The sequence below is a fragment of the Medicago truncatula genome, chromosome 2 (genome assembly GCF_003473485.1).
Source record: "Medicago truncatula cultivar Jemalong A17 chromosome 2, MtrunA17r5.0-ANR, whole genome shotgun sequence".
NCBI lineage: Eukaryota > Viridiplantae > Streptophyta > Magnoliopsida > Fabales > Fabaceae > Medicago > Medicago truncatula.
The window spans coordinates 45853607-45880633 of record NC_053043.1 but is presented as its reverse complement, the minus strand read 5'-3'; the positions used below and the strand labels follow the sequence as shown (position 1 = coordinate 45880633).

The window sequence follows — 27027 nt, the reverse complement described above, 5'->3', positions numbered from 1 at the left end:
TAGTGTAGGATTTTTTTTTTATTCAATGAAGATTATGAAGATTCAAAGGAAGAAGATGAAGATGATGAACATCTTCATCATATTTCTGGATTTTTTTTAATAAAAAAAAAATGAGAAAAATGAGTATATGTGCTTTTATAAGAGATAAAAGACTTAAACGAAAAAAATAAAGATAAAAGACAAAGTGTTACAAATAAAGGACCTCTAATGTAATCTTGTCTATAATTAAATAAAAATTAAAAGTATTAAAAGTTACCTTATGAATAAAATTGATTTTTTTTTTAGAAAAAAATTGACTCATTTATTGACATTTAATGTTGCCAATGTATATTACATTTGATTGATATCATGAGAGGGTAAATACCCCTAAACAAGAGAAGTTAATCCGGAAAAAACAAGTATGGACCTGACGTTTGTGTACTTTTTTCCTTTGCAAGACAACCACGTATAAAATGAAATTTATCCATCTTTTGCAATTTTCCTTTTCCATTTGGGTCTTGTCACAATCACAATTAAGCTCTATAATTGTTTTTTTTATTTTTTTGAGATAGTTGTAAGAAAAAATTGAAGATAGTTGTTTTTTTATTGTTTCTCTTATATATAGATGAAGATAGTTGTAAGAAATACGCAATAACCTGCAATTAAAGGTTAGGACAACATTTTTTTGTTTTTATGTTATAAGCTTTAATAATTGTATTAGCCTAATTCTTTCGAGCATGGATTACGATTTATAACATATATGTGCGGACAAGGAATTGGTGAATTCTAATTTTTTGTGTGAATATGCATGCTACTTTCTTAATCTAGAAATTGAAGCAAAATCATTATGGTAAAATATAAAATAAGGAATTGGATCAAATCAGACTATGCATCTTAAAAGTTTAATTAATTAAAGTCCGTGGGGCTCTGGTTTGGTAAAGATTAAGTGATCAGGCTGAGGAGACGCATTCAATAATCCACAACTTGCTATACATGGCATATATATTTAGCTATACCGAAAGAGTATATTTGTAAAAAAAAAAAAAAAAGTAGAAATAGAAAATTCAAAATATATCCACATCTTTGATAGATGTATTTCGTATTATTTTGACTCCTTTGAACTCTTAAACAACTACAACGAAAACTTAATTAGCAATAAGAATTGTCAAAAAGCAGTTAAAATATATTTTATTTCATTTATTTAGCTTTGGCCCCCTCGTGAAAAAAATAGCTAGCTTCGCCGATGGAAAGATCACGGGTAAAAGTAAGGGTAAAAAGAATACAAGATGTTTGACATTTTGAAAGATTTGGGTTGTAAATTAAAATCGAAAGTTTCAACGACTAAAATTGAACATTTTGAAAACAAAATAATTTGTTTGAATATTTAAACCGGAAGTTTCAAAATACCCAAACATCTTATTCATATATTTTACCAAAAATTTTAAATTTTGAAAGACCCGTTTTGAATATTCAAACCGGATGTTTTGAGTCTAAAACTTAGGGTTTGAACATTTCAAAATTTGAAATTATTGGTACTTTTCTAAAATTTCTGATAGATCATAGGATCCTCCTTGAAAGATAAGATGATCCTGTGAGGCATAATCCTGATCATCTCCTCCCTCGTGCCAATGCTCATAATGTTGATGCCATCTGAACCTCATACTACTCAATCAAAGACTCACATTGATGTCCTACATCATGCATCACATGTTGCAAAGCAGCTGCTGAAGGAGCTTCAACAACTCTATTACAAAGAGAAGCTTGCAGTCGAACTCAATAATTAGGATTTCTAATGTGATTATAAATTAGAGATAAAATCATAATCACATACTTGATCTTGATCTTAAAGTTCACTTACTTGATTAATGCGAGCTCGCTTACTTGATCTTGAAGTTCAACCACATTCACATACACGTTAATTAGCTTAGTAACTCACATGGAAAATAATCTCTTTTTACGTTTCCTTTGTGGATTAATTGCTAATTTTTTTTTTCTGTACTTTTAACTGGATTGTAACTTATCGCTTATATCTCTACTAAAAAACTGCATTGTACATACTTTGTTTGTTGTAAATAGGTCAAGGAAAAAAGAAAAATGCTAATAAGTACCGACGATGTTAACAAACCAAAACATAATAAATGTATCTTTAAATTTGTATAGTAATTTTTTTTTTTGAAAGGTGTTGTATAGTAAATTTTCTGAATGTCTTAAAAAAAAAGCTTTTTTTTTTAATCTTTAACAAGTGTCCTAACTCTTTAAAAAATGGAGTAATGGCTAAATGGCCTGCGGTTCCTTTATTCTTATTTTTTAATTTCTTCTAAAAATTACTCATGTAAACAATCATGTTTGTTATAGTCATTGAAAAATCAATTATGGGAAAATGTAAATGAGTAAGAGCCAAGTCATCATTTGGTTTTCCCTTTTGGGGAGACAAAACTCAATGGATGGGGCATGGGGCCCTTCGTTCTTTTTACAATGCACAATGGTACTATATCAAAATTTGTATTTGAGCATTTATATAGTGTACTGTCCATAGATCATTGTCCAGTTAAATTTTTTTAGTATGGTTTCTTAAATTTTAGATTTCTATTTGAGTATGTTAAAAAGGAAAGAATAAATGAGAGGTACATCAATTTTGCATGAACACATTTATTGTATCCCTAACTTCGCTCACCTTTTCATTGGATTCCTTGTTTCATCAGTTGATGATATTTTTCTGAACGGTAACAGTTGTGGGTCAGGGAGGGACCATTCAATTTTAAGAAATTGTGAGGTCCTAATCTATAATCATGCAGACCCCTAAGACAAGGTAATCTTGAAATGCTTGGCCTATTGCACTCTTATATTATGGGCGGAAGAATTGAAGTTCAAATTCCATTTGAAGTAATCTTTGTCTAGATTTTACTTACCGCTCGATTTAACCTATCAGCAGCTCTATAAAAATTGAAAGGTTATGACCGAAAAAAAGTCTTATATCATCTTGAAAATTTTATAATCACTTCACTTACATCAACTATATATAAGTTGAACTAATTTTGTGGTGCATTTCTAAATTGTTTGCATTTGTTTCAAAGTGTTAGCTATCTATCCCCGTGAACTTAGCTCAACTGGTAAGGACAATGCATAATATATGTAAGGTTATGAGTTCGAATCCCGGCCACCACAAAAAAAAAAGTATTAGTTATCTTATCCCCTAAACAAGTTTGGGTTGATTTGTGCTTGCATCACAAAAGAATGGTAAGCTTAATTATTGCCAACCTTTTTCTTTTCCTCAATCCTTTTATGCTTTTTTTTTTAATCAGCAAATTTTATTAAACTAGGTTAGTACAAGATGCACTATACCCGCAAAGGAGGAAAAAGAGTACAATAGTGCCCGAAAACGAAAGCACCTAACCACAAAATTGCCTCATTATGCTTTTTATGGTTAAATATATCTCTAATCCTACTAACATAGTAAGATTAAATTTTAGTCTCTGTAATTTTATTTTTTTTACTTATTTTTGCCCATACAAAATCAGATTCAATTATTTTTGGTTGATCTTGTTAACATCAATTATAGATTTACATTATCCCAGTTATACAATAGAAATCTATTCGTAGAGTTATACTACTCAGGGTGGCGCTGCTGAGCATGAAATCCATTCATGGAGTTATACTACCAGGGATATCAAAATTAGAAATACATTAAGAGTTATAGTATGAGACATCAAAATTATTAGTTTTACTTAGTAGGTAATAGTATATACATATATACTTTTATTCCATTTAATTAGTTATATTGAAAATATTTTTGTAGAGAACATTATTTATGAGCGAATCTTTTACAACAAAAAAATATAAGAAGAATGACATTTGAATAATTAAAAGAGCATAACTTCATTGATTCAAGTCTTAGAACCGACCCAATGCTACTCAATACTAATTGTAGCAACACACATGTCAAAATGTGTTTAAGCACATGTGCAAAATTGAAGTCAAAGTTAGTTAAACTTGATCAAAGTTAGGTATTCCACGCTTTCACCATGTTGTTAGATTAAGAGTTTTCACCATCTTGTACAGATAGGAAACTCTACCGCAAAATCAGATGTGCCAACACAAATTGGGATTTATATGGTTTGTTTGGTACGCGAGAGTGGAGAAATACGTTCTTTCTCGTGTTTGGAGCATCGGAAAAATGTGTGTAACATAGTCAAGGTTTCTGTCCGAGAGTTTAAAAGGAAGGGTTTTGGAGGTGAAAATATAGGAAAAATTGGGGAAATCTTTCACAATTTTTAAAAGAGTTTATTTAGAGAATCATAAATCAATATGCTTATAATAAATGTTTTTTTTTTGAAGAAAAATATGTTTTTAACTTTAAGAATATTATAATAATGTATATTAAATTTTAAAAAAATCATATCAAATGAGTTTTCTTGAGACCAATCCAATCTTATCTTGTGCATCATCTCATTCATATTAAACTTATATCATACCGATTTTAAGGTCGAATTCATGTCTAAATAATTGGCTCGATTTAAGTTAAGACCGGATTTAGATCTAGTAAAATCCGACCTAACCCATTTTTGAACAACCCTAATGGGGAAATTAAAATTGATGGGTCCCACGCACTTCTCAATTCTTCGTAGATATATTTGAAGAAAGTGGAGACACACTGTTATTCTCAGTACTAATATGTTTCACTCTCTCCTTGCATTTCATATTTTTTATTACACTGTTGTTACGGTATCCAGAAATTGGTAGGGGTTGAGTTATTAAACATTAAAAAAATGTGGTGTGTTAGGTGTTTTAATAAACCTATTAATTAAATCAAAATATAAAATAAAATAATTTATTTACTTATACAATGATTTTTTTAACAAGGCAAAATAAGATATATAATAACAATAAAACAGTTTTGCTCCCTAGCATAAGGAATGTCTAAAGAAACAAAATAAAGTTAAATCAAACAGTCCATAAGAACAAAGTTATAAGTGAAAAATAAAAACATCAGTCAATCCCCAAACAGACAAGAGGATGCTGCCACCACATATGATAACTAAAAGGAAAGCAAACATTTTTAGCTTTCAATCACCGAAAAGATGTAATCTTAACCTTTTTCAAGAGCTGCAAGATCGAGTTGGCTTTATTAGCAAAGAGTTTATGGTTCCTTTCATTCCAAAGAACCCAAATACTACAAAGCCAAATCACATGTAAGAAAGACCGGCACAGACCGTAACCACCTGAAGAGTAAACAAATTGATTACAATGACCTGTAACATGTTGGGGATCCACAAAATACACACCAAGCCAAGACTTAATAAGCTGCCAGAGATTGCCAAAAAGAGGACAATGAATTATTATATGATCTATTGTTTCATTTTGGCCACATTGTGAAACACACAATTGGTTGTCAATAGTAAAAACACCTAGTCGCACTAAGTTATCCTTTGTCGATCATCTATTACGAAAGAGACACCACGCGCAAATATGGACTTTCAAAGGAACACTTTTATGCCAAGAAGTCTTGGAAACAACATCGTGGTTGTGCATATCCTGCCTCATGGGCATTTGATACACACCACAGACTGTGTAGCCAATAATTTAATTTATTACCTTTTTTTGAGAGGATTTTAATTGATGATTATCTTCTGAAATAAATTTAACCAATAAGTAATGATTTTATTTTAGGGAAGTAGTAATTTTCAAGTTCAAGGATATATTCCTTGTAAAAAAAATTCAAGGATATTTTGATGACCGCTTATGTTAATTTGGTGATGTTGACTTAAAACTTTTCGAGCTCTTAAATTTGACTCTTTCCGATAACAATAACTTTATATGCTAGTTTGGATTGTTAATCAATTCACATAAGGGGGGTTGGTCACGTGGTGTTGGGACAAGTAGCCATAAGTATGAGTGCCTCAAGCAGTCATAAGTATATATACATATATTTCTTCAAAAAGCCCCTAAAAAAAAATATTTCTTCAAAAAGAATATGTACACACTGACACATAATATTTTTAAATTTAAAACAAACACTGGAAAATTATTTCAAATGAATATTATCAATAATATTAATTTGTTAATAATATACTCATATATCAAATTATGAATTTGTTGACCACACTTTTTTTGAAGTTCAAATCTCATTGTACCAAAGTTCAAATTCTGTGTTCCCATTAGGTGATATTCAGTTTATACACAAAAAGAAATTCTATGATATAACAAGCAAAATTAAACAAAAAAAATGCAAAACTTGTGGTTGGAGAGAGTCATAAATTTCAAGTTAAAATGGTTGTTAAAAATTAAAATATAACGTTTACATTCTGACACAAATTCATTCTATTTACCCAATATTTTTTTTATTAAAAGCATTTTCATTAGGGATGGCAAATAGTACCATTCCCCATACCCGCGTTTGTAAAAATTCTCGTACCCGAGCTCGTACTCTTGTAGGAAACAACTTTAGTACTCTTCCTCATACCCTATAGGCACCTAAGTGCTCATACCTGTACCCATTACCCACACTTTAATTATAAAAATACAATAAAAAATATCGCAATTGAAATAAAACTATGATCCAATTTTTTTAAAGCAACTCATAAAATAGTAGAAATCGTAGTATTTAGCCAAATAAAAAAACATCCAAAATATTCCTCGAAAATTAAAATAAAAAATTCAAAATACATATAAAAAAGTGCATGCTAAAATAAACATCAAATTGATTTAAATCATAAATTTGTAGCTCGTGAGTTTATAACAGCACCAATGGAACGATTACCATATTAGTTTTTATGTTTAGGTTTATATTTAAATAGTTAAATAAATTAAATAACTGTACACCAAAAATAAATTAAATATTTACTATATTATATAAATATGTATATGCGGGTTGCGGGGCTGGGTAGTATAGTGCCCTTACCCGCACCCATACCCAAATAAATTTACGGGTAATTACCCGAACCCAAACCCATATCCAAAATGCGTGGTTTTACCCTACCCGTTGCGGGTGCCCATCGAACCTGGGTCCAATTACCATCTCTAATTTTCATAGAAAAATATACTCAAGCATTTTATAATCTACTACTTAAATAAAAGTCTGCAACTACGATATAAACTGCAACATCTTTTCTTATGTTTTCTAATAGTATAGAATTCTGTCCGATGGTTTTCTCATTATACTGTAAACAATATATACAATGATATTGAGTCATGGTTAACTCATCAAGATGATTTCCTAATCAATATACATTGATGTGTCACTAATATATAATCTCTAATAATAACTAATAATAAATATGTTTCTATTCTAATTTTTAAAAAAAATATCTTTCTATTCTAATACTATCGAAATTGCAAAGTGTATCTGATGTGATTGTGATCACATCGGCCACATTTGACTGCAATTCTCCACAATATTAAGATTTTGATGCGATCGCAATCGCCATGGCTAGAGTTATTTAAAACTCTTCTCAAAGGTACAACATTAGGTGCCTCTTGTAATTTGGGTGGGTTTAAAATTAAATTGTTGGTAACCTACTCTATGCTCTCTACCCATCCATATATGCTCTCTATATTGAAATCTGATCATCTGCATTGGAAAATTCCCCGCATTCACGTAGTCAGAATATCCTCATCCGTCTGATTAAGATCAAACGGTCCATTAAAATGTACATTTTCATTTTTGTTTTATGATATAAAATATTGAGCTTGAATATATATAATCTGATCTTGATCGAACGACTACCGACATCCTGAATGCAGAAAACATAAAAGCCTCTGTATTGAGTAAGGAGGTTCAAATTTCAAAGTGATTTAAAGACAGTACTGCTTTTGCTTTAATATAAATGGTGAACCACTTATTACAGGTCTTTATTGTTGCTACTAGTAGAAGAATACTGTACTTGTGTTTCCGTTATTCACCGAAAAAATTTCTTTTGTTCACATTACATCACATACTTTGATTATTTCAGAACAAAATCATCTAAAGTGCCTCAAACTCAGAGGGTATGCCATCATCTAGACACTAACTCTGCACTGAACCAATTTCATAAAACATCATCAAACGACAAAAGCTCCAAAGTCACTGACCGTAGATCACCCAGAAACACGGCACCTGAGGTATAGTGTTTCCTCGTATCATTGTTTTTTTTCAACTTCTCTTATATTTTTATTTCAATTTTTTTTAAGTATATTTATCATGATTCATGAAACAATGAGGAACATGATTTCCCTTGTTTATAAATGTGAAACGTGATTTATTTGTATATTCTTTTTTGCTGTCTATATCTTTTAATTTTAGAGTGAGTGTAATTTTGAAAATTGAATTTTTGTGCTGACATGTACCGTTAACACTTTTCACATGAGTTCATCATGTCATAATATTGAAAACAGCATTGCTATACAACGAACTATTTGTTTGCAAAAACATCACAAAATGCCTTATGTGTTAAAGCCAAACGCTTTAATCTTTGACTTTGGCGGAAAACACCGCAGATTGTTGTTAGGTAGCCAATCGCGTTACTTGGTGATGTTATAAATTGCCGTCTCTTAACATTTCAAGGACTAAAAACTGAGTTTATTTTTGTGAAGATCAAATTGAGTCTTAGATTTTTTCTCAGGGGTTTGTGGTTAATTTAAAAGTTTTTTTTTTAAAAAAGCTAAATTAGCCCAGCTAAATTGACACTAGAGGGAATCGAACCTGAGACCTCAAGCCAATACCACTAGGTCAACCCAAATGGGTTTGATTAATTTAAAAGTTACTTTGTTTTAGGTCAATTTATAAGTACTTAACATTAGTATAATTAGGAGTCGTTTGTGCCTGATGGGACATGCTTTTATTTTTCCTTTGATTCCTCATTGGGATTACAGACTATTTTCATATATTTGGTCATTCTAGAAATCCTATGGACTAATACATGCTTTGATACTTGATCACTCTGAGTTTTTTCTTCTGTTACATTTCAACCGAATAGAGGTCTTTCCCTATATGTAGTGCAGCCAACTCCAAAATTTATTCAAATTATGATTTAGATATCAAAGTTTTTCATTTAAGTTTAAAAGGACTCTGTAACAATAATCCAAATTCTTGAAATTTGTTCAGAATTCTAATCCATTTATGATTGTGTTGCTTTAGAGAAAACGCCCTAGAAGCAGCAGAATACATGAATTGATAGTTAATAGTGAGAAAGCACGTACTCAAATAGCAGAATCACCAGACACAGAACTACAAAACTTGAGGCACAAGTTATCAAAATCACTTTCTCTTGTGAAAAACATGGAAAACCAGCTCCGAGATTGCAAAGAGTCAAATCAGGCTCAACCTTTGGTGAACGAGACTTTGCGACAACTTGAGGCAGCGAAAAGAACTGTCGAGCTGTTAAGAGCTGATGCTGCAAAATCTGTGCATGTAAGCAAACTTGAGTCCAGCCTTGCACATGACAGAAATTTGGAAATGGAATCTGAAAGATTGGAAAAGAATGATAGTACTAATCACATTGAAATCGAGTTTCGTTCTTTGAGGTCTGAGGTTGAACTACTTAGGTCTGCGATTGAGATTGCCGAAATTAAATTCCAAGAAGAACAGATTCAGAACACGGTGAAGATTAGGAATGCCTATGAGTTGATCGAACGGGTAAAATCAGAATTGAGTCAGAGGGAGTCCGAATTGGAAAGAAAGAAAGCCGAAATTGAGGAGTTGAAAGAGAAACTGATGGATAAGGAAAATGAGTTGCAAGGTATTGTGAATGAGAATGAGAGGTTGAATTTGAAGCTTGAAAAAAGTGTGTCACTGTCATCGAAAAAAGAACTAGAATTTAAGAAGGAACTTAAAAGGTTAGACGAATATGTAGTGGCATTGAAGGGTGAAATGATGGATAAGGAGACAACACTGCAAAACATATCAGAAGAAAATGAAATGTTGAAGTGGGAAATCAATAAGAGGTTCACATTCACACATGATGGCATAATGAAAGAGGAAGTTGCAGCCGAAATAGGGGCGGCTAAGGCTGCAGAACGTGATGCTATTGCTAAATTGAAGATAATGAAGGAGGAGGCAGAGAAGAGCAGTAGTAAGGCGGCGAGGGTGGCTGAGCAGTTGGAAGCTGCACAAGTGGCGAATATGGAAAAAGAAGATGAATTGAAAAGAATCAAAGTGCAATGTGATCAGTGGAGGAAGGCTGCAGAAGCAGCAGCTGCTATGTTTTCAGCAGGGAACAACGGAAAGATCGCTGAGAGATCGATGTCTATGGACAACAATTACAACAATAATGTGATGAAGAATAAGCACTTGAACTTTTATGATGAGACTGATGATTGGAGTGATCTGCAAGGAAAGAAAAATGGGAATGTGTTGAAGAAGATTGGTGTCTTGTGGAAGAAGCCTCAGAAAACCACTGGTTGATTCGTAAGAGCTTTTGAATTCAGTCTAGTAATACTGTGTTATTACTGGAAATTTTTTGTTGTGCAATTCCTTCTTGCTATGCAAGTGGAACCCTTAGATATGGAACTGTTTTGTGAACAATATTTAATAAGTTGGCATTAAGTTCTTGAATTGAAATAGACCTTTCTACATAGTTTGATTCACACTTTTGACTTTTGGCTATATATATCGTTCTACCTTAGCTTGAAGCCATACATTTCATAAATATAATACCTTTGTATCACTTTTTGTTGAACACAAACATTCTTATGATATTAGTAGAGATAAAAGAGATATTTTCCATAATTTTATAATTATTTGTTGATGGAGCTCAATCATTATTGATACTTTTTCTATTAGATTTTTTTTTTCTTCTCATTGATGTATATGTTCAGGAGTTTTTTTTTTTGAAGAAATATATGTTCATTAGTTTGTTTCAATTTCATGGAAAAGATAGAAGTAGGTTTTGTTTGTTTGATTTTTTGTTTATTTTACAAAACTTCCTCATAAAATTTGAACCAAACCACCGAAGAAGAACGAGTATGGTTTAATTTGGTTCAATCAGATTAAGCATTATTAAAAGGAGTTTAAGGCTGTCTATGTAATTTTTTTTTACATGGTTAACACATATACATGACTTCAAAAATAATTAGTAAACAATTTTGAAAATGAGATTAAAGAATATGCATTGTGTAAGTGTAAAATTATTTTACATTAACATCCAATCAAATGTCACCAACGTGTCATATCATATGTTTGAATTTTTTTTTTTAAATTAAGAAACTTATTTTATGAAATCATCAAAAAAAAAATTATTTTTTACGGGTAATTTATGAAATCATTAAAAATTACTTTAATTTTTTTAAGGGAAAAATTACTTTTATCTAAATACTAATTACTTTTCATACTATTAAAACATTAAAGTTCTTTTGAAAAAACATTAAAGTTTTCAATGAGAAAAATAATAATGAAGAAAACACCTAAATAGTGTTAGATATTTTTCACTCCAAAATTTATTTTTTAAGTTTAATACATTAATGTGCGTTTTCAACATCAGCAATTCGTTCCTTAAAAAAAAAAAAAACATCAGCAATTCGTTGTTTATAGCCATCAAAAATCAAGTTTGATGAATTTATTTTAGTGGCCCTATTAGATATTAGAGTGACTATGTTAATCATGCCAGCTGTTGCAGTTAGTTGTTTAACATTTTTTTATTATTCATTTTATTTAATCTCAGCGCAGAAACTGAGTTAATACATAAGGATAGAAGTCAGACGCCCTCTTTATAAGATTGATTCATTATAGTGAGAATATTCAACATAGTTTTAAAATTCGGTTCGGTCATTGATTCGATAGACGTATTAGGTCATTGGGATAATGGTCGAACCACTGAGTCATTGGTCGAAATGCATTACAAAATTGGATCAATTCGGATAACTCGGTTAGATAACTCGGCCTTGAGATTATATTTATGTAGCTATTTAACCGGATTAAATCGGATTGAATCGGTGACTCGATCACTTAAAAGAAAAAAAAAAAAAAACTGACATGTAATATGTATATATTAATATTTGGTTGACAGAAAATAGATTTTGTTTTGCATTTTTTTTTTGTGGTAATAACTCGGCCTTGAGATTATATTTATGTAATTATTTAACCGGATTAAATCGGTGACTCGATCACTTAAAAAAAAAAAAAAAAAAAAACTGACATGTAATATGTATATTAATATTTGGTTGACAAAAAATAGATTTTGTTTTACATTTTTTTTTGTGCTGTCCGGGGTTCAAACCCAGACCTTGCATATATTATGCATTGTCCTTATCAACTGAGCTAAACTCACGGGGACGCATATATATCAATATTAATATAACATGTAGATTTTCTTAAAAATATATGATGGGTATATTATTATTATTGTGTAAATATTATATTTAACAATAATGTGCTCTTTTTAAAAGAAAAAAAAATGATGTGTTCTTTCCTCTTATAAAATAACATATATAATATATTTCAACTTATAACAAAGATTAGAAGATGCTGCAGTGGTTAAGCTTTCAACTATTCATTTTAATGTACTTTTCATATTTCAGATTTTTCTACAAAAGTCCAAGCGTTGAAGCATTAATCGGTATTAATTAGTACATAAATGGAGCATTAATCGGCATTAACGACTAATTATGAGAATAAATATTAAAAAATTATTATTAAACCGGATTGGCTCCGAAAACCGACCGAGCCACCGGTTTTTAGCGAGTCAAAACGGTTTCCACCGGCTTAAATACATAACCGTCTGATATGTGACTTGAACCGGAATACCCACCGGTTCCCAGTCGGGTCCAAGCATTGAAGCATTAATCGGTATTAATCAGTACATAAATGGAGCATTAATCGGAATTAACGACTAATTATGAGAAATAATTTTTAAAAATTATTATTAAACCGGATTGGCTCTGAAAACCGGCCGAGTCACCGGTTTTAACTGGTTTTTAGCGAGTCAAAACGGTTTCCACCGGTTTAAATACATAACCGTTCTAATATGTGACTCCAACCGGAATACCCACCGGTTCCCAATCGAACCGGTTCGACCGGATGGTCCGAGCCGGTTTTTAAAACTATGATATTCAGTTTAGGATTTAGTTATTATGTTTCTTATTTCTCTCTCACTTTCTCGTACTTTCTACTCATGGAAACTAACAATGAATAAACTCAATGGGTGCATCTAATTATTTTTTGGATCATGCTAACAAATGTCATAAGGATATTGTTTAAGGAATCCATTATCAGATTTTTTTTTGAGTAAACCATTAAATTGGTCTCTATCTTTGTAAGTGATTCTCAAATTAGTCCATGACTATATTAATATTTCAAAATAGTTCATATCTTTGTCAAAAATCTCTCAATTAAGTCCCTCGTCATGTGGAGAGAAAAAAACTCAGAAACATGAGTCTATTTGAGAAACTTTTAACAAAGACAATGACTATTTTAAAATATTGCCAAAAGTTTCTCAATAAGACTCATGTTTCTATGTTTATTCACATGACGAATGATTTAATTGAGAAACTTTTGATAAAAACATAGACTATTTTGAAATATTAATAGAGTTGAGAACTAATTTAAAAATCACTTAAATGGAATGTTATTGAGATTTTTTCTCTCTCTCTGTTTCATTTCACTTTGTTAATATTCAAACTCTTGTTCTATCTAGCATTGCTTCTTCATCACACTAAGATGAATTTTCATCATGTTCAATGGTGGTCCTGAGCACGTTTAAGATGGGATAAAGGGCCCCATATGTATGAGGAAGACTGTTTCACCAGATGATCATCATCATCACGCTCCTGTTGCTAGACAACAGAAAAGAAACATGGGTAAGAAACGACAAAAGTGGGTCTTTATATCTTGAAGCAAATACTCATTAACAAAGAAATTGAAATGGGAAATTTGAGTGGTTGTGTCTTGGGTGGAAATTTGAAATGAAAAATAAAATAAAATAATGAAGAAATTGATGATATACTAGAAGGTTTCTCAGATTCATAATTCTCGATTCAAAGGCAGGTTATTGGATTGATTCTTGGTCTTTCTTTGGGTTCTTCTCGTTTCTTTTGCTTTTCCTTTTCCTTTTTGTTTGTTTTGCTTTTTTTTTATTGGATTTTTCTAGGTTTGTCTTTTGTCTTGCGTTTGTTTTATCTTGTATCGTTTTAGAAGGTTTTGGTCTAGCCCCCTTCTCTTGTGTTCTTGTTTCCTTTTTATTTTTATATATATAGAGTGTTGCAGTTGGTTCACCTTCTACACCCCATTTGTCAATAAAAAAAAAAAAGATAGAAGTTTCAAAGTCACCGACATTAGATCACCCAGAAGCACGGTACCTGAGGTATATTGTTAGTTTTTTTTTTTTAAAAAATTCCATTCTCTTTTTCTCATCTTCTATTTTTTATATACTTCACATGAAACATGAGAATTGAGAACTACATTTCATTTCTCAGTTCCATTAGGCGTATCTGGAAAGTTGCTGTCACGAGTTTCCAACTAGGTTAGGTTTTTTTTTTTTTGTAGATAGACGTGACAATAACCACTTGAAAACTCATAACACACAAACGAGGGATCTCCAGTTTGAACACGGCCACGCGTCCAACCTAGCAATTTTCGCATTTCTGAACTACTGGAAAGTCTAACAATAAGTTCGCTTAAAATGTTGGTACCAATAATCTCAAATTAAAAAAGAAAAGAAAAAACAAATTTTGTATAAATAGACATCGGCAGTAAGATATCAATCTTTTTTTTAAAGGATCCTGTTATCTAACATCTAGCTCCTTTTGAAATAAACCTGAGATTTCACTAGTCTTGGCATTGAGACATATCTTAGATTGATCGGCTTCTAAGCCTATCTTGTAGTCTTATTTACTCTGCATTTTCCTACTTGGTGTTTTCTTGTAGAGGATTTGAAGAAGGTGAAGGACCAGCTAAATCCATCTGAATTGTGCGAGAAGAAGCAACCTCAGCAAGAAGCCAAGGTTACTCTTGAATTGATAGCTAACTGTGAGAAGGCATATACCCGAATAGCAGAATCAACGGACGCAAAGAGTCAGTTCAGGCTCGACCTTTGGTGAATGAGACTTTGCGACAACTCGAGGCCGCGGAAAGAACTATAGAGTTGTCATGAACCAATGCTGGAAAATCCGTGCAAAGATACAACTCCTCCGCTTTAGACTCAAACCATTCTAGAACACACGCGAAATCGAGCCGTGCACATGATGGTAATTTGGAAATTGAAGCTGAAAGATTGGAAAAGAATGATAGTACGAATCACATTGAAATCGAGTTTCATTCTTTGAGGTTTGAGGTTGAACTACTTAGGTCTGCAATTGAGATTGGTGAAACTAAATTACAGGAGGAAAAGATTCAGAACACAATGAAGATAATGAATGCTTACGAGTTGATTGAAAGGATGAAATCAGAATCGAATCAGAGGGAATCCGAATTGGATAGAAAGAAATCCAAAATTGAGGAGTTGAAGGAGAAATTGATGGATAAGGAAAATGAATTGCAAGGCATTGTGGATGAGAATGAGACGTTGAATTTGAAGCTTGAAAAGAGCATGTCGTTGGCATCGAAAAAAGAAAATGAACTTGTTATCGCGATTTTCGGGTGTCAAGTCATTAATTAGGCTTGAACCTTTCAATCTTTGATATTCTCTATTTTTTCTTGGGAAGGGCAAAATTGAGAAAAAACCCTTAGATTCGGAGTTCGGGGGTCGTTTTCACTACGGGAAGGTGTTAGGCACCCGCGGTGACTATAGTACTCTATAGGAGCCGTTTTCTTATTTTATGTCTACGCTTTAGTTTAAATGCTACTTATGAAAAAGAAAATTTACTTATATTAAGAATGGGAGGGAGAAAGTGTTTGAGGTTTTATTTTAGTGGACTTGGAGAGGTTTTGACCTCATGCCTACATACCCATTTAAGGGATCAAACTCCATGTAGTTCTCTCTCAAAAAAGTTTTTTGTGTGTTTGGTTGATTTTAGTTTTTGTTGGAAAATGGTTTTGAAGAAAAGAAAGAGGCCTTAAAGGCATAAGAGAAGGAAATGGTGAATGGTTGGTCCAATTGTTATTAAAAAAGTCTAAGTAGGGATTAGGATTCGTTTGGATTTGATTAAGAAAGTAAAGGAAAAAATTCAATGGAGTTTTGACTCCAAGGTTTGTTTGGAAAAATTTGAGTGATGGAATTGGTTTATTATTTTTTTTGAAAATTGACATTTGTCTAAAAATCGTGTTTCCTAAACATACATCTAAACGGTAATCATGCAACGTGTGTGCGTGTCGGTGCTTGTGTCGGTGTACATCCCTTATAGTGTCCATAGTCCTTTACATTGAGTCCTAGATACATGCTATGGTCTTGCAAAGAATTTAAAAAGGAACTAATCTATCTAAAATTATTACAAACCCAATTGATATAGAAATGAATAGAAAAATGATGCCAAAACTATGGGATGAATGAAATGTGAGATGAAATGGTTAGTATCATAAGGTATAAAAATAGTAGAAAGGTAAACAAAATTGAATAGAATAGCAAGAGAGAAAAAAAAAAAAGTAATGAAATGAAATAAAGTGGTAAAATATACCTAAAATTGGTTATGACACTTAGACAATACACATGACCTATAATCCCCTCATTGTAGCAATGTTAAAAGGGTTTGATTTTTGAGCCATAATGTGGGAACAAATAGGACATATTCAAGCCAAGAATCATGACACATTTTCAAAGATATTTTGCACTTTATTTCTTGATAAAAACACACATTGCTTGCAAAACAAGAAAGACATGAAAATCTACATCCACAATCAGCAAGATATACACATGATCAGCAACATATTCATCATAAAATTACACACCAATCATCCACATCACATGCCAACATTTTATGAGAAAATATACCACAAAAAATGCACAAACTTAGATCAAACACAAAATTAATCAAGAAAAATAACACACACATTTTTATCATTTTTTAAACCACTGGAAAATACCACAAAAGTGTTAAAATGTATTAAGAAACATATAACAATTTTTTTGGAATTTTTAGAGAAAAATTATGAGCAAACAGGGGTTCAATTGGCAAAAAAAACAGGGTGCAGATAGCAGGAAAAGAGCAAAAACGTACAAGAACCTTAGGCCCAAACCCAAAGTCCAACACCAAATCACAGGAAAGTACAAGGACCGTTGGATTGATCCAGGAGATGGAAACCTAGATCCAACGGTCTAGATTGAGGGAAAACGAACCGGAATTGGACCGGTTCGGTTCAGTTGGTTATAAAAAGGTTGGGGGACCGGTCCAGTTCATTCTTTCTTCTCCTCTCTCTCTCTCTAACCTAAACCTAGTGAGAGAAGCTCTCACCTCTCTCCTCTCTTCCGGTCGTCTTCTCCGGCATGGTTCAAGCCTTCCGGCGCGGTGGCCGGCGGTGGCACCACCGCGCCGGAGTTCGAAACTCCTCCGATTCAAAAACTTTTTACACTTTCAAATATCCTTTTTCTTCTACTTCTCGAATCCGAGCTTAGATTTTTAAAATAAAGTTCCAATCGGAGTAGATCTAAGTTTGAACCTTGCGAAACTTTTTGGAAACGAAAGGAAAGGAAAAGTGAAGAAAGCGAAGGATTACCTCTTCGCTGTTGATGCCTCTGTTTTACGGTCTGGAGTCGCGCGCGCTCTGCGTGTTTCACGGTTCCGATCCGGTTTCTTCACCCTCCTTCTCTTCTCTTTCTTTTCACGTCTTCTTCGTGATCGTGCTTGAGTCTGTCACCTAATGGTGATGGATTCGCGCTTGTATTGCGAAGAGGCTGATTCGGTGATGATGATTCCGTATTGGATCTCTGAGAATCGCGAGAGATCTTGTTGATTCTTTGTTGATTTTTGCGCTGATTTGTGATGTTTGTGTTGATTTGTGTTGATCTGTGATGGTTTGTGATGATTTGCGGTGATTCTGGTGGAATTTGGAAACGGTTAGGGTTTGATTGTTCTTCGTGATTTCTGGAAATTGTTGAGTTTTTGATCTTTGAGGGCAGAGAGAGAAAGTTGGAAAGTGTTTGTTGAGGTGGCGTGGAATGAATGGATCTTTTTGACTTGTACAGTAAATACGCCTTTTATAGGCTGCCATGTGTAATTTTGGACCAATGAGGCGCTGCCATCTGGACTTGGACCTTTCTGCAAAAAAAGTGAAATTGAGGACTAAATTGCAATATAAAAAAAGGACTAAAAAGTAATTTTAAGAATTTTTGGACTAAAATGCAATTTATAAACTGTTTGGGACTGAAATGCAATTTTAGAAACTGTTCAGGGACTAAAATGCAACTAAAAATAAAATTGGACTAAAATTGGCAATTTGAAAAAAACGTAAAGTGAAACCAAAAATAAAATCAACAAAAGGACTAAAACGAACCAATTACTGACATGAGGTATTTTAAAATACCCCCCTGCCGAAATTTTGACAGGAAAAGACCAAAATGCCCCTAGGGACTAAACTGACTCAAACTGACTCAGATGCAATTTTTGAAATGACTTTTTAAACAAAGACTCAACAGTGATTTGTACAGACAAATTGAAAAGGCTCAGAGGCAAACACAGGGACTAAAATGGGTTCCACTGCAGGAAATGACCAAAATACCCTTTTGTATGATTTTTGAAATAGAAATGCAAGAAAAGTAATGCGACGTTTCAGAGAGTTCTTAAATGACTTGTAATGTCAGAAAAGACAGACGGAGGCAGTAAAATATGTTTTAAAAAGAGAGTAAAGATTCAGAGAAAAATAACAGAGAATTGACAAATATCAGTGTTAAAAAAAAAAGAAATTTGAACGAATATTTTTAGGTCCAAAATCAGGGTATAACAGAACTTAACAAGGAGCTTAAAAGGTTGGACAAATATGTGGCGGTATTGAAGGGTGAATTGATGGATAAGGAGACCACATTGCAAAGCATATAACAGGTTCACATTCACACATGCTGATATGGTGAGGGAAGAAGTTGTGGCCGAAATAGGGGCGGTTAAGGCTGCAGAACGCGATGCTTTCTTGCAACTATTCAGATAATGAAGGAGGAGGCAGAGAAGAGCAATAGTAAGGTGGTGAGGGTGGCTGAGCAGTTGGAAGCTGCACAGGTGGCGAATACGGAAAAAGAAGATGAATTGAAAAGAATCAAAGTGCAATGTGATCAGTGGAGAAAGGCTTGCAGAGGCAACTGCTGCTGTGTTTTCGGCAGGGGAACAGTGGCAAGATCGCCGAGAGATCGATGTCTACGGATAAGAACAACAACAATGTGATGAAGAATAAGCATTTTTGTGATGAGGTTGGTGACTGAAATGATTTGAAAAGAAGGAAAAATGGGAATGTGTTGAAGAAGATTGGTGTCTTGTGGAAGAAGTCTCAGAAAATCAGTGGTTGATTCATAAAGTGCTTTGAATTCACAGTCAGGTAATATTGTGTTGTTCAATGAGATAGACTTTTCTACATAGTTTGATACAATATTTTAGCTATGTATGTTGTTCTACCTTAGCTTGAAGCCATAAATTTCTTAGACATAATATTTTTTTTAAAAGTCAAACTAACTCATCGAAATTGTCATAGGGGAAAATCAAACAGAGATTTTAAGAAGAGCATGCCCCAAGGTGACATGTCAACACCTACAAACCAACTCTTAAACATAATAATTAGTTAAGGCTTTGTATAATGAATAGAAGCATTCTTATGATATATACTATAGTAGAGATAGAAGAGTTCTTTTACTATATATTTTACATATTTTATGAATTCATCTTGATGGAGGTCGGTCATTATTGAAATATTTTAGTTTAACTACACTTTTGATCTTTCTATTTTCACTAATTTATATAATTGGTCTATCCATTTAAAATTACTCAGTTTTGGTTCTTCATCAGTTTCTTATATTTAAAAATTGGTGTAACTGAAGTTTTTAATAAGTTTTCTTGTAGTTTCATAAGTGTTGATCACTACACGTTATCTGGTCATGTGTTATTTCTTTTTATAATATATCAAATCATCATTTTTAAATACAACAAACATGAAGAGATAAAAATTGGATGATTTTAAAATAAGGGGAATGAGCAAAATAGGGAGATCAAAACTGTGATTAAGCCTACTTTTTTTCTATTATTTTCTTTCGCATTGATGTATTTTTTTTTTTACAAGTCATAACTCGCATTGATGTATATGTGTTCATTAGTTTGTTTCAATTTTACAGAAAAGATAAAACCAATTAAAATCGGTTGAGTTTGTTTGTTTGTTTTTTTAATTAATTTATTTTATTTTACCAAACCGAGTGAGCTTGATTTAGTTCAGTTCAATCAAATTAGTATTTTTTTTTTTAAAATAAAATAAAATAAGCATTTTAAAAGAATTTAATAGTGATATATTGTCTATGTAAAAAGTTTTATGTTGTTAACGCATCATAATCATATATGTGATATCAAAAGTAGTTATATGAGTTAAATCATTTTAAAAATGAGATTAAAGGATAAGTATTGTCACGGAAGGGTAAGGTCAGTAAGACCCTCGTTTTAAGTCAAACAACAAAAAATTATTTTCCATTTCATTTTAAAAGCAAAAATATTTGATATTTTAACCAAAAAAAACTTACATTCAACCTTATTTTAGCCTTCACTTACTATTAAAAATTATTTGGCCGAGAATTTAATACAGGTGGTGGATGATGGGGTCAAAACATTCATTTAGCTAGCCAGTGGTTGGAAGGCAATTGTGAGATGTGTTCAAAGATAGGGTGTTGGAGAAGATGGGTGGAAGTGACGGAGGAGGTTATTAGTTTACGAGGATGAGCATGGGGTTTGTAGTCAATTGTTGCATAACGTTTTCTTCTTCACCATATTTGTCCCGATTGGAAAAAGATTCCCATTGGAGCAGGCCGATCGTTATGACACATATTATCTGGAATAAAGCTGCCCTTTTGAAGGTTTCTTTGTTTGCTTGATGGTTATTGCACAATCGCATAACAACTAAGGACAATTTGCTTAAGTGTGAAATTCTTATGTCTAACTCTAAATATGTGTTCGAGTGGATGTGGGGTGGAGGAAAACGTCAATTTTTTTTTTTTTTTGTAATTTTTATGGTAACATTTGGTTTCTCATTCTGCAATGATTATGTATTCATTCATTAGGTTCAAAGTATCTTTTTAAGCACCTCACTTAATTTGGAGGTTTAGGAGGCGAATCTAGAATATTTCAATGTTTTCTTCAATTGATTTGAGTATTGTGAAATGAGTCATCTCTAAATCAGTTATTTGATAAAGTGAAGATTTTATCCTTTTGTTTGTTTAAAGCTAAAACGAAAACTTAGCTAGAGTTTTTGTTTGTTTTCTAGCTAGCATTTTTGTTGCTCTCTATTTTGTTGATAATCGATTTGTAATTTCTCTTTGTGATGACTTTTGATTCCTCACCTTACAATCGGTGTGCTGATTATGATCTATTTGTGGTTTAATATATTCATTTTGCCTTCTTAAACAAATATAACAAAAAAAAAGGGTTAATAGTGTTTTACCCCCTTGTAATATAGGTCATTTTCGGTTTTCCACACTGTAAAAATTTTTATTTGGTTTTCGTCCTTGTAATTTGAAGATTTCTGGTTTTGGACCTTTATGAATTTTGACAGTACAAAATCGACGATATGGCAGGGGGCTAAACCAAAATTTTTTCAAATTAACAGGGGGTAAACCGAAATTTGCTCAAATCACAGGGGGGTAAACCAAAATTTTCTCAAATGACAAGGGGCGAAATTTGCCATGAAGGTCCAAAACCAAAAAATCTTCAAATTACATAGACGAAAACCAAACAAAAAATTTTACAAGGTGGAAAACCGGAAATGACCTATATTACAAGGGGTTAAAGTACTATTAACCCAAATTTTTTTTACCAATAGTAAATAATAATTAAAAAATACATACATAGAGTTATATATTTTGCACCCCAAAATTGAATTTTTTAGGTTGTTTAAAAATGATTTTTCTTCTCAATATTTCTTTTTGGATTAAATAAGTAAATGACCTCCTAATTATACCAACATTTGATTTTAATCCCTATAAAGTATCCTTAGGCTTTTGTTCCTCCAAAATTTTCTATCAATGAAATTAGTTCCTACTTTGTTTAACCTTCATATTTTTAATGAAATTTTTCAAAAATGTGTAGAAAATTTTGACAATATTTTGCAAAAAAAAACTTAGATTTTTTTAACAAAACATGAATTTAATGAGTTTTTAACACAAAAAATATAAAAATTCATATTTAATTCATGTTTTGTTAAAAAAATCTATTTTTTTAGAGATTGTCATATTATTCTACCCATTTCTGAAAAATTTCATTAAAATATATGATAATTAGACATAAGTTGACTAAAAAGTAAGAACTAATTTCATATATGAAAAATTTTGGGGACCAAAAAGTTTAAGGAATATTTTAAGGGAACTAAAATCAAATATTGGTATATTTATGAGGATCATGAAAAGGTCCACTTCACCCTTTCTTTTATATATATATTTTAGGTTTATTTTGATTGGTTTAGGTAAAAAAGGATTTTTTTTTTTTTGACAATAGGTAAAAAAGGATTTGATGATGAGAGAATAACCGACCTCATATACTTGAATCCCAAGTATAGTTAAAAAAAAAAAAAAAAAAAAAAAAAACAGACTTGAATGCCAAGTCTCAACCTTTATAAATACAACCTCAAAAGACACGATAACTTGGTCTATTTACGTGTGTCTCTTTCTTCATTTTTATATACGATAATTTGGTTTAAACCATCGCGCTTCTTCTTCTTCGCACTTCACAGTAACTGTCCTCGTGGTTGGTTTCTTCGTTTGTGTCTTCTTCTACCACCGGTATATGTTGTTTGAATCAATGGTTTAAACCTGTGGGATGTTGTGAATTACTTTTAGCAGTTATTCTCTTCATTTGTACTTATTTTTCTAGTTTAATTTAATCTCTTACCAACGTAATAAACTATGAAACACTATGACAGAAACCAAGTTGACGGACGCAACCACGTGTATGTTGGTGTTATGTCGTGTCCGGACTTGAATAATAGACATAATCACATACGTCGGTGTCATGTCTGTGTCGAAAACCACACATGTTTCAATGTAAAATAAATTATTGCAAAGTTAATTAGTGATCGCGAGTGTTGTTCAACCAATTAAAATTAATTTCTTAGTTAGTGATGATACTTGTCTTGTGTCTCTTATTTTGTTGCTGCTGCTGTTCTTATTTCGGTAATTTGCAATTCATCACTTTACATATGTGATGTCATCAATGTGGATAATGTGTTCCTCCAAAAACATTTGTAATTTGCTGTATAATTTAATTTATCATGTAAATGGAATTTCGTTAGACTTTGTTTGCGAGTTTGGATGGGAGGGAAAAGAAAGGCTTTGAAGAAATCTTTTAAAAAATTTAAAAGAGTAAGTTTTTAGAGAATATAAATTAATGCATATGATTGCTATATTTTAAATTTTAAAAATAATGTAACAACATATATTAAATTTTTGAAGAATTCATGTAAACCCTCAAAAACCATCTTCAGTACAATTTTTTAGTTCCCCAAATGAGGAGGGTTTTGTGTTATTGAAGAAAAGTTAACCCCCAAAGCCCTCCCCTCCCATTTTCCTCTTCCACTTGCTCATTCCTTTTTTCCCAAGCCTTCCCCTTCCTTCCCCTCCAAACTCGCAAAGAAAGCCTTAGTTTCCATTGTTTCATTAACATCAACATGGGGTCCCGAGAATAATGACTTATGTCATATCCAACAAATATGTTTGTACCTTATGGTAAATCATTGAAAGTATTTCTACATATTACACTTTCTGGTATCATTGTCATTCGTTTAGTGAAAGTTAAGGTTGTGTACCATCTGTCAACCATAAATCTTTCCAAGTATGTGTTTATATAGTTGAATGTGAAAGCGATAGCTTTTTGAAACTTTGGTTCCTTGGCATATGAAGCACAATCGTTCTCTTCCATAACTTTTTAAATATTTAGCATAATTTATAGTTGTGTTTGATGCAGGTTTAATCTTCGCGCTTGTTAAACTGAAAGTGTGATAAAATTCTCAAATGAATCTCGGGGTTCGTCTTTTTGTGCTTATTTTGCTCTCCTTCTCATTAAGATGTGAATCATGGGGTTGGTTTTCATCATCTAAGGAGAGTCACTCAAGTGACAATGGAAATCAAGCAAGATTTAGAGGTTCAAATGCTGAATTCTCAATTGAGGCGTTTAACGACCCAAAGGGAGTGAAACTAATAGAGAATGCTAAAAATAAAATGGTTGGCTCAAACACTTGTTGGCAAAATGCTTATCAACATCTTTTTGCTGGATGTTCTGAGATCTTGGCTGCTGATGAGAAAAGGTCTAGATTAGCTTGGCATTTAAGTGATTGTTTTCAGAAGGATTCTGGCAGGGCTTCGTTTCCTCTTTGTGACTCGAAAACATCAATTTCTTCATGCCTAAGAAACTTAGATGACCTTGCTCATAAAGTTTACCTTGAATTCTACCTTGAAACCAACTCTATTTGCTATCAGTTACAGTTAAGTGTGGTTTCTTTTCAAAATCTTTTGTCAACTATTTAATTGAATTTCTTTTCAATCTCTAACTAACCAAGTGACAAATTTATTTGTACAGGACACATGCATTCAAACATGAAACTGCGAGACTAGTGACTGAATTGAAAAGTTCTGCTCAGTATGTCGAGGACAAATTAGATAGTATCGAAGAGAAATCAGAACATCTATTAAAAGACTCAAAACAAATTTCGGATTCTCTTGAATCTGTTAATAGTCACACACAACTAGTAGCTCAAACTGTAAAGAATGTGGACAGTCATATTGACGTGGTATTAAAGCATTCCGAGAGTGTTTATGAGCAAACTACAAAAATTGCAACATCGCAATCACAACTGCAAGAAGGCCAAGAGAACATGAAAAGGAATTTAGAGGATGGGGTAGCATTGCTCAAGGAGTCTTATAATTATTTGGGCAAAGAAATAGAAAAGTTAAGAGATGAAGCCATTGAGATTGAGAATAAGGTAATCAAAGTTGGAGATGCTATGTCATCAAAGATGAACATTCTACAAAGCAAGGCTGAAGATATTGAAAATGTGGCAGGGATCTCTTTAGATAAACAACATCAACTTGTAGAAGGACAATCCACGGCACTCAAGTTCCTAAATTCATTGAATGAGGTTCAATTCAAAGCACTAGAGGAAAGCAGGTAAAGTTGATTAAATGCCATAAATTTGAAGGCATAAATTTAACTTGGCAAAATGTTAACCTCATAATTTGTGAAATGTAGGAAAAATCTACAATATTTTGCTGAATATGGGCAAAAGCAGCATGAAGAGCTTCTACGGCGACAGGAACAAATGCAAGAAGTTCATGATCAATTAATGGAAAGCTCGAAAAAAATATTATCAGCTCAGGTTTGCAACTTCTTGTTGGCTGTTGTTTTTGAGTGTTTATTTGATATACATATATATCCTTAATGATTTTTTTTTAATATTCGTACTTTATAGGAAACCATTGAAACAAATCAGGCTACCATGTTTGTTCATTCCGAAAGAATCTTTGGCATGCTAAATATGATACAGCTTGAATCAAGAATTATTAAAGCTTCTGCTTTTTATCTCATATCAATTTTTGTCATCTTTCTGTTGACCTGCACATATCTTACATACAGTTCCAGGCCTCTACTTTACATGTGTAAGTATACCAACTATTGCTTTTAGTTTCTAAACCTTAAAGTGTTGTTTAAACATAACACGTTATGTTATGTATTTATAGATCTTTCTGCTGCTCTCGCTGCGGAAATATTCATTAGTCGTTTAATGAGTAATGACAACTTGGAGCTACAAACATGGATAATAAACAATGTCCGATTATTTTTCATGGTAGCTGCTTCAGTTCAATTTCTATATGCAATTTGCACATACAAGTAAGTGTAAAAACAATAATAGTTTGATATTTATATGTAGACTTTATGTAAATATATAATTTTTTATACCAGAACTTTTGATTATAAAAAATAAAATAAACTAATAGCGAATCGGTTGTTAACATTTATGCAGGGACTTTGAAAGGTTGAACCATCAAATGCTACTAACACTAAGCAACCAATTTAACAACATACAAAAAGCAAAGCAGCCGTCTTGGGACTTTGCTACTGCTGATGATGTGGATTGGTCTCAATGGATAGATACTGATTTACCTGATGATGTAAATTGCCTTGATGATCCAGACTTTTCAATTCCAGAAGAATTTGCAGAGAATTCGATCACAACCTCTACAACTACAAAAAGTTATAATCTACGCCCGCGCAATCGTTGACATTGATTCTTTTCACCACCAGAAACTCAGACCTGCTGCACTATTTGTAGTAATTAGATTTTTCAAGGAGTCATCTATGCTCATCACTTTATTTCTTTAACTTATGTCATGATTTTGAATGAAGTCATCTATGCTCATCACTTTGTTTCTTTATACTAGTGTATGAGTAACTTACAATGTGATTGTGATTCATGGTTGGTATGCAAGAGAAATAAGTATAGATATAAATTTCTATGCAATTAAAACTGTCAATTTAGAATAATTTAGAATACCTTCAATGATCCTTGTAAAATTTACAATACCTTCAATGCTTAATGTGACTTCTCATAGTTTCAGAGCATTATATTTCTTTATAGGATGTGGTCCTCAGAACTTGTGGCCTAACCGAAGAGAAAAATAAATAAATATATAGTAGTTTGAACAAAATTTAACGGCAATTGGAGTTCTTTGGAAACTATGTGCTACTATAGAACTATTATTTCAAGGTCAATATGACTATAATGATGACAGATTGAGTAACTGTTGCATCCTTTAATCCTTCATCTGAAAACTATTCATAAGAGCATGAAAGAATGCAACTTAAAAGAACATAAACCTAAGAAGCAACTTAAAAGGTTTGATGAATATGTGGCGGTGCAGAAGGGTGAAACGATGGATAAGGAGACAACAATGCAAAGAATACTGAAGAGAATGAAATTCTGAAGTTGGAAATCAATAATAGGTTCACATTCACACATGTCTGCAAAGTGATGAAGGAAGCTGCAGC

At 32.3% G+C, this 27027-nt stretch overlaps 2 protein-coding genes and 1 pseudogene across 2 annotated transcripts; all 3 read left to right on the top strand.

Moving 5' to 3' along the window:
- The first annotated feature begins 7801 nt into the window (after positions 1-7801).
- On the top strand, positions 7802-10633 carry LOC11418050 (interactor of constitutive active ROPs 3). The gene is made up of 2 exons (XM_024776298.2): positions 7802-8076; positions 9092-10633. Exon 2 carries the CDS (start codon positions 9233-9235, stop codon positions 10355-10357), a length of 1125 nt encoding a protein of 374 aa, XP_024632066.1. The 5' UTR covers positions 7802-8076; positions 9092-9232; the 3' UTR covers positions 10358-10633.
- A 3040-nt stretch (positions 10634-13673) lies between these two features.
- Positions 13674-19402, top strand: LOC11416065 (interactor of constitutive active ROPs 3-like; annotated as a pseudogene).
- Positions 19403-23957: 4555 nt separating this feature from the next.
- Positions 23958-26480, top strand: LOC11422135 (protein GAMETE EXPRESSED 1). The gene is made up of 6 exons (XM_024776171.2): positions 23958-24466; positions 24562-25149; positions 25231-25357; positions 25451-25637; positions 25719-25869; positions 26003-26480. Exons 1-6 carry the CDS (start codon positions 23997-23999, stop codon positions 26259-26261), a joined length of 1782 nt encoding a protein of 593 aa, XP_024631939.1. The 5' UTR covers positions 23958-23996; the 3' UTR covers positions 26262-26480.
- The last annotated feature ends 547 nt before the right edge of the window (positions 26481-27027 follow it).

Bases quoted from the DNA above. Each gene is read 5' to 3' on its own strand.
- LOC11418050 (XM_024776298.2), top strand. From the start codon at position 9,233: ATGGAAAACCAGCTCCGAGATTGCAAAGAGTCAAATCAGGCTCAACCT.
- LOC11422135 (XM_024776171.2), top strand. From the start codon at position 23,997: ATGAATCTCGGGGTTCGTCTTTTTGTGCTTATTTTGCTCTCCTTCTCA. The intron at 25,150-25,230 runs GTAAAGTTGATT...TGTGAAATGTAG, and splicing joins AAAGCACTAGAGGAAAGCAG to GAAAAATCTACAATATTTTG. The intron at 25,358-25,450 runs GTTTGCAACTTC...CGTACTTTATAG, and splicing joins AAAAAATATTATCAGCTCAG to GAAACCATTGAAACAAATCA.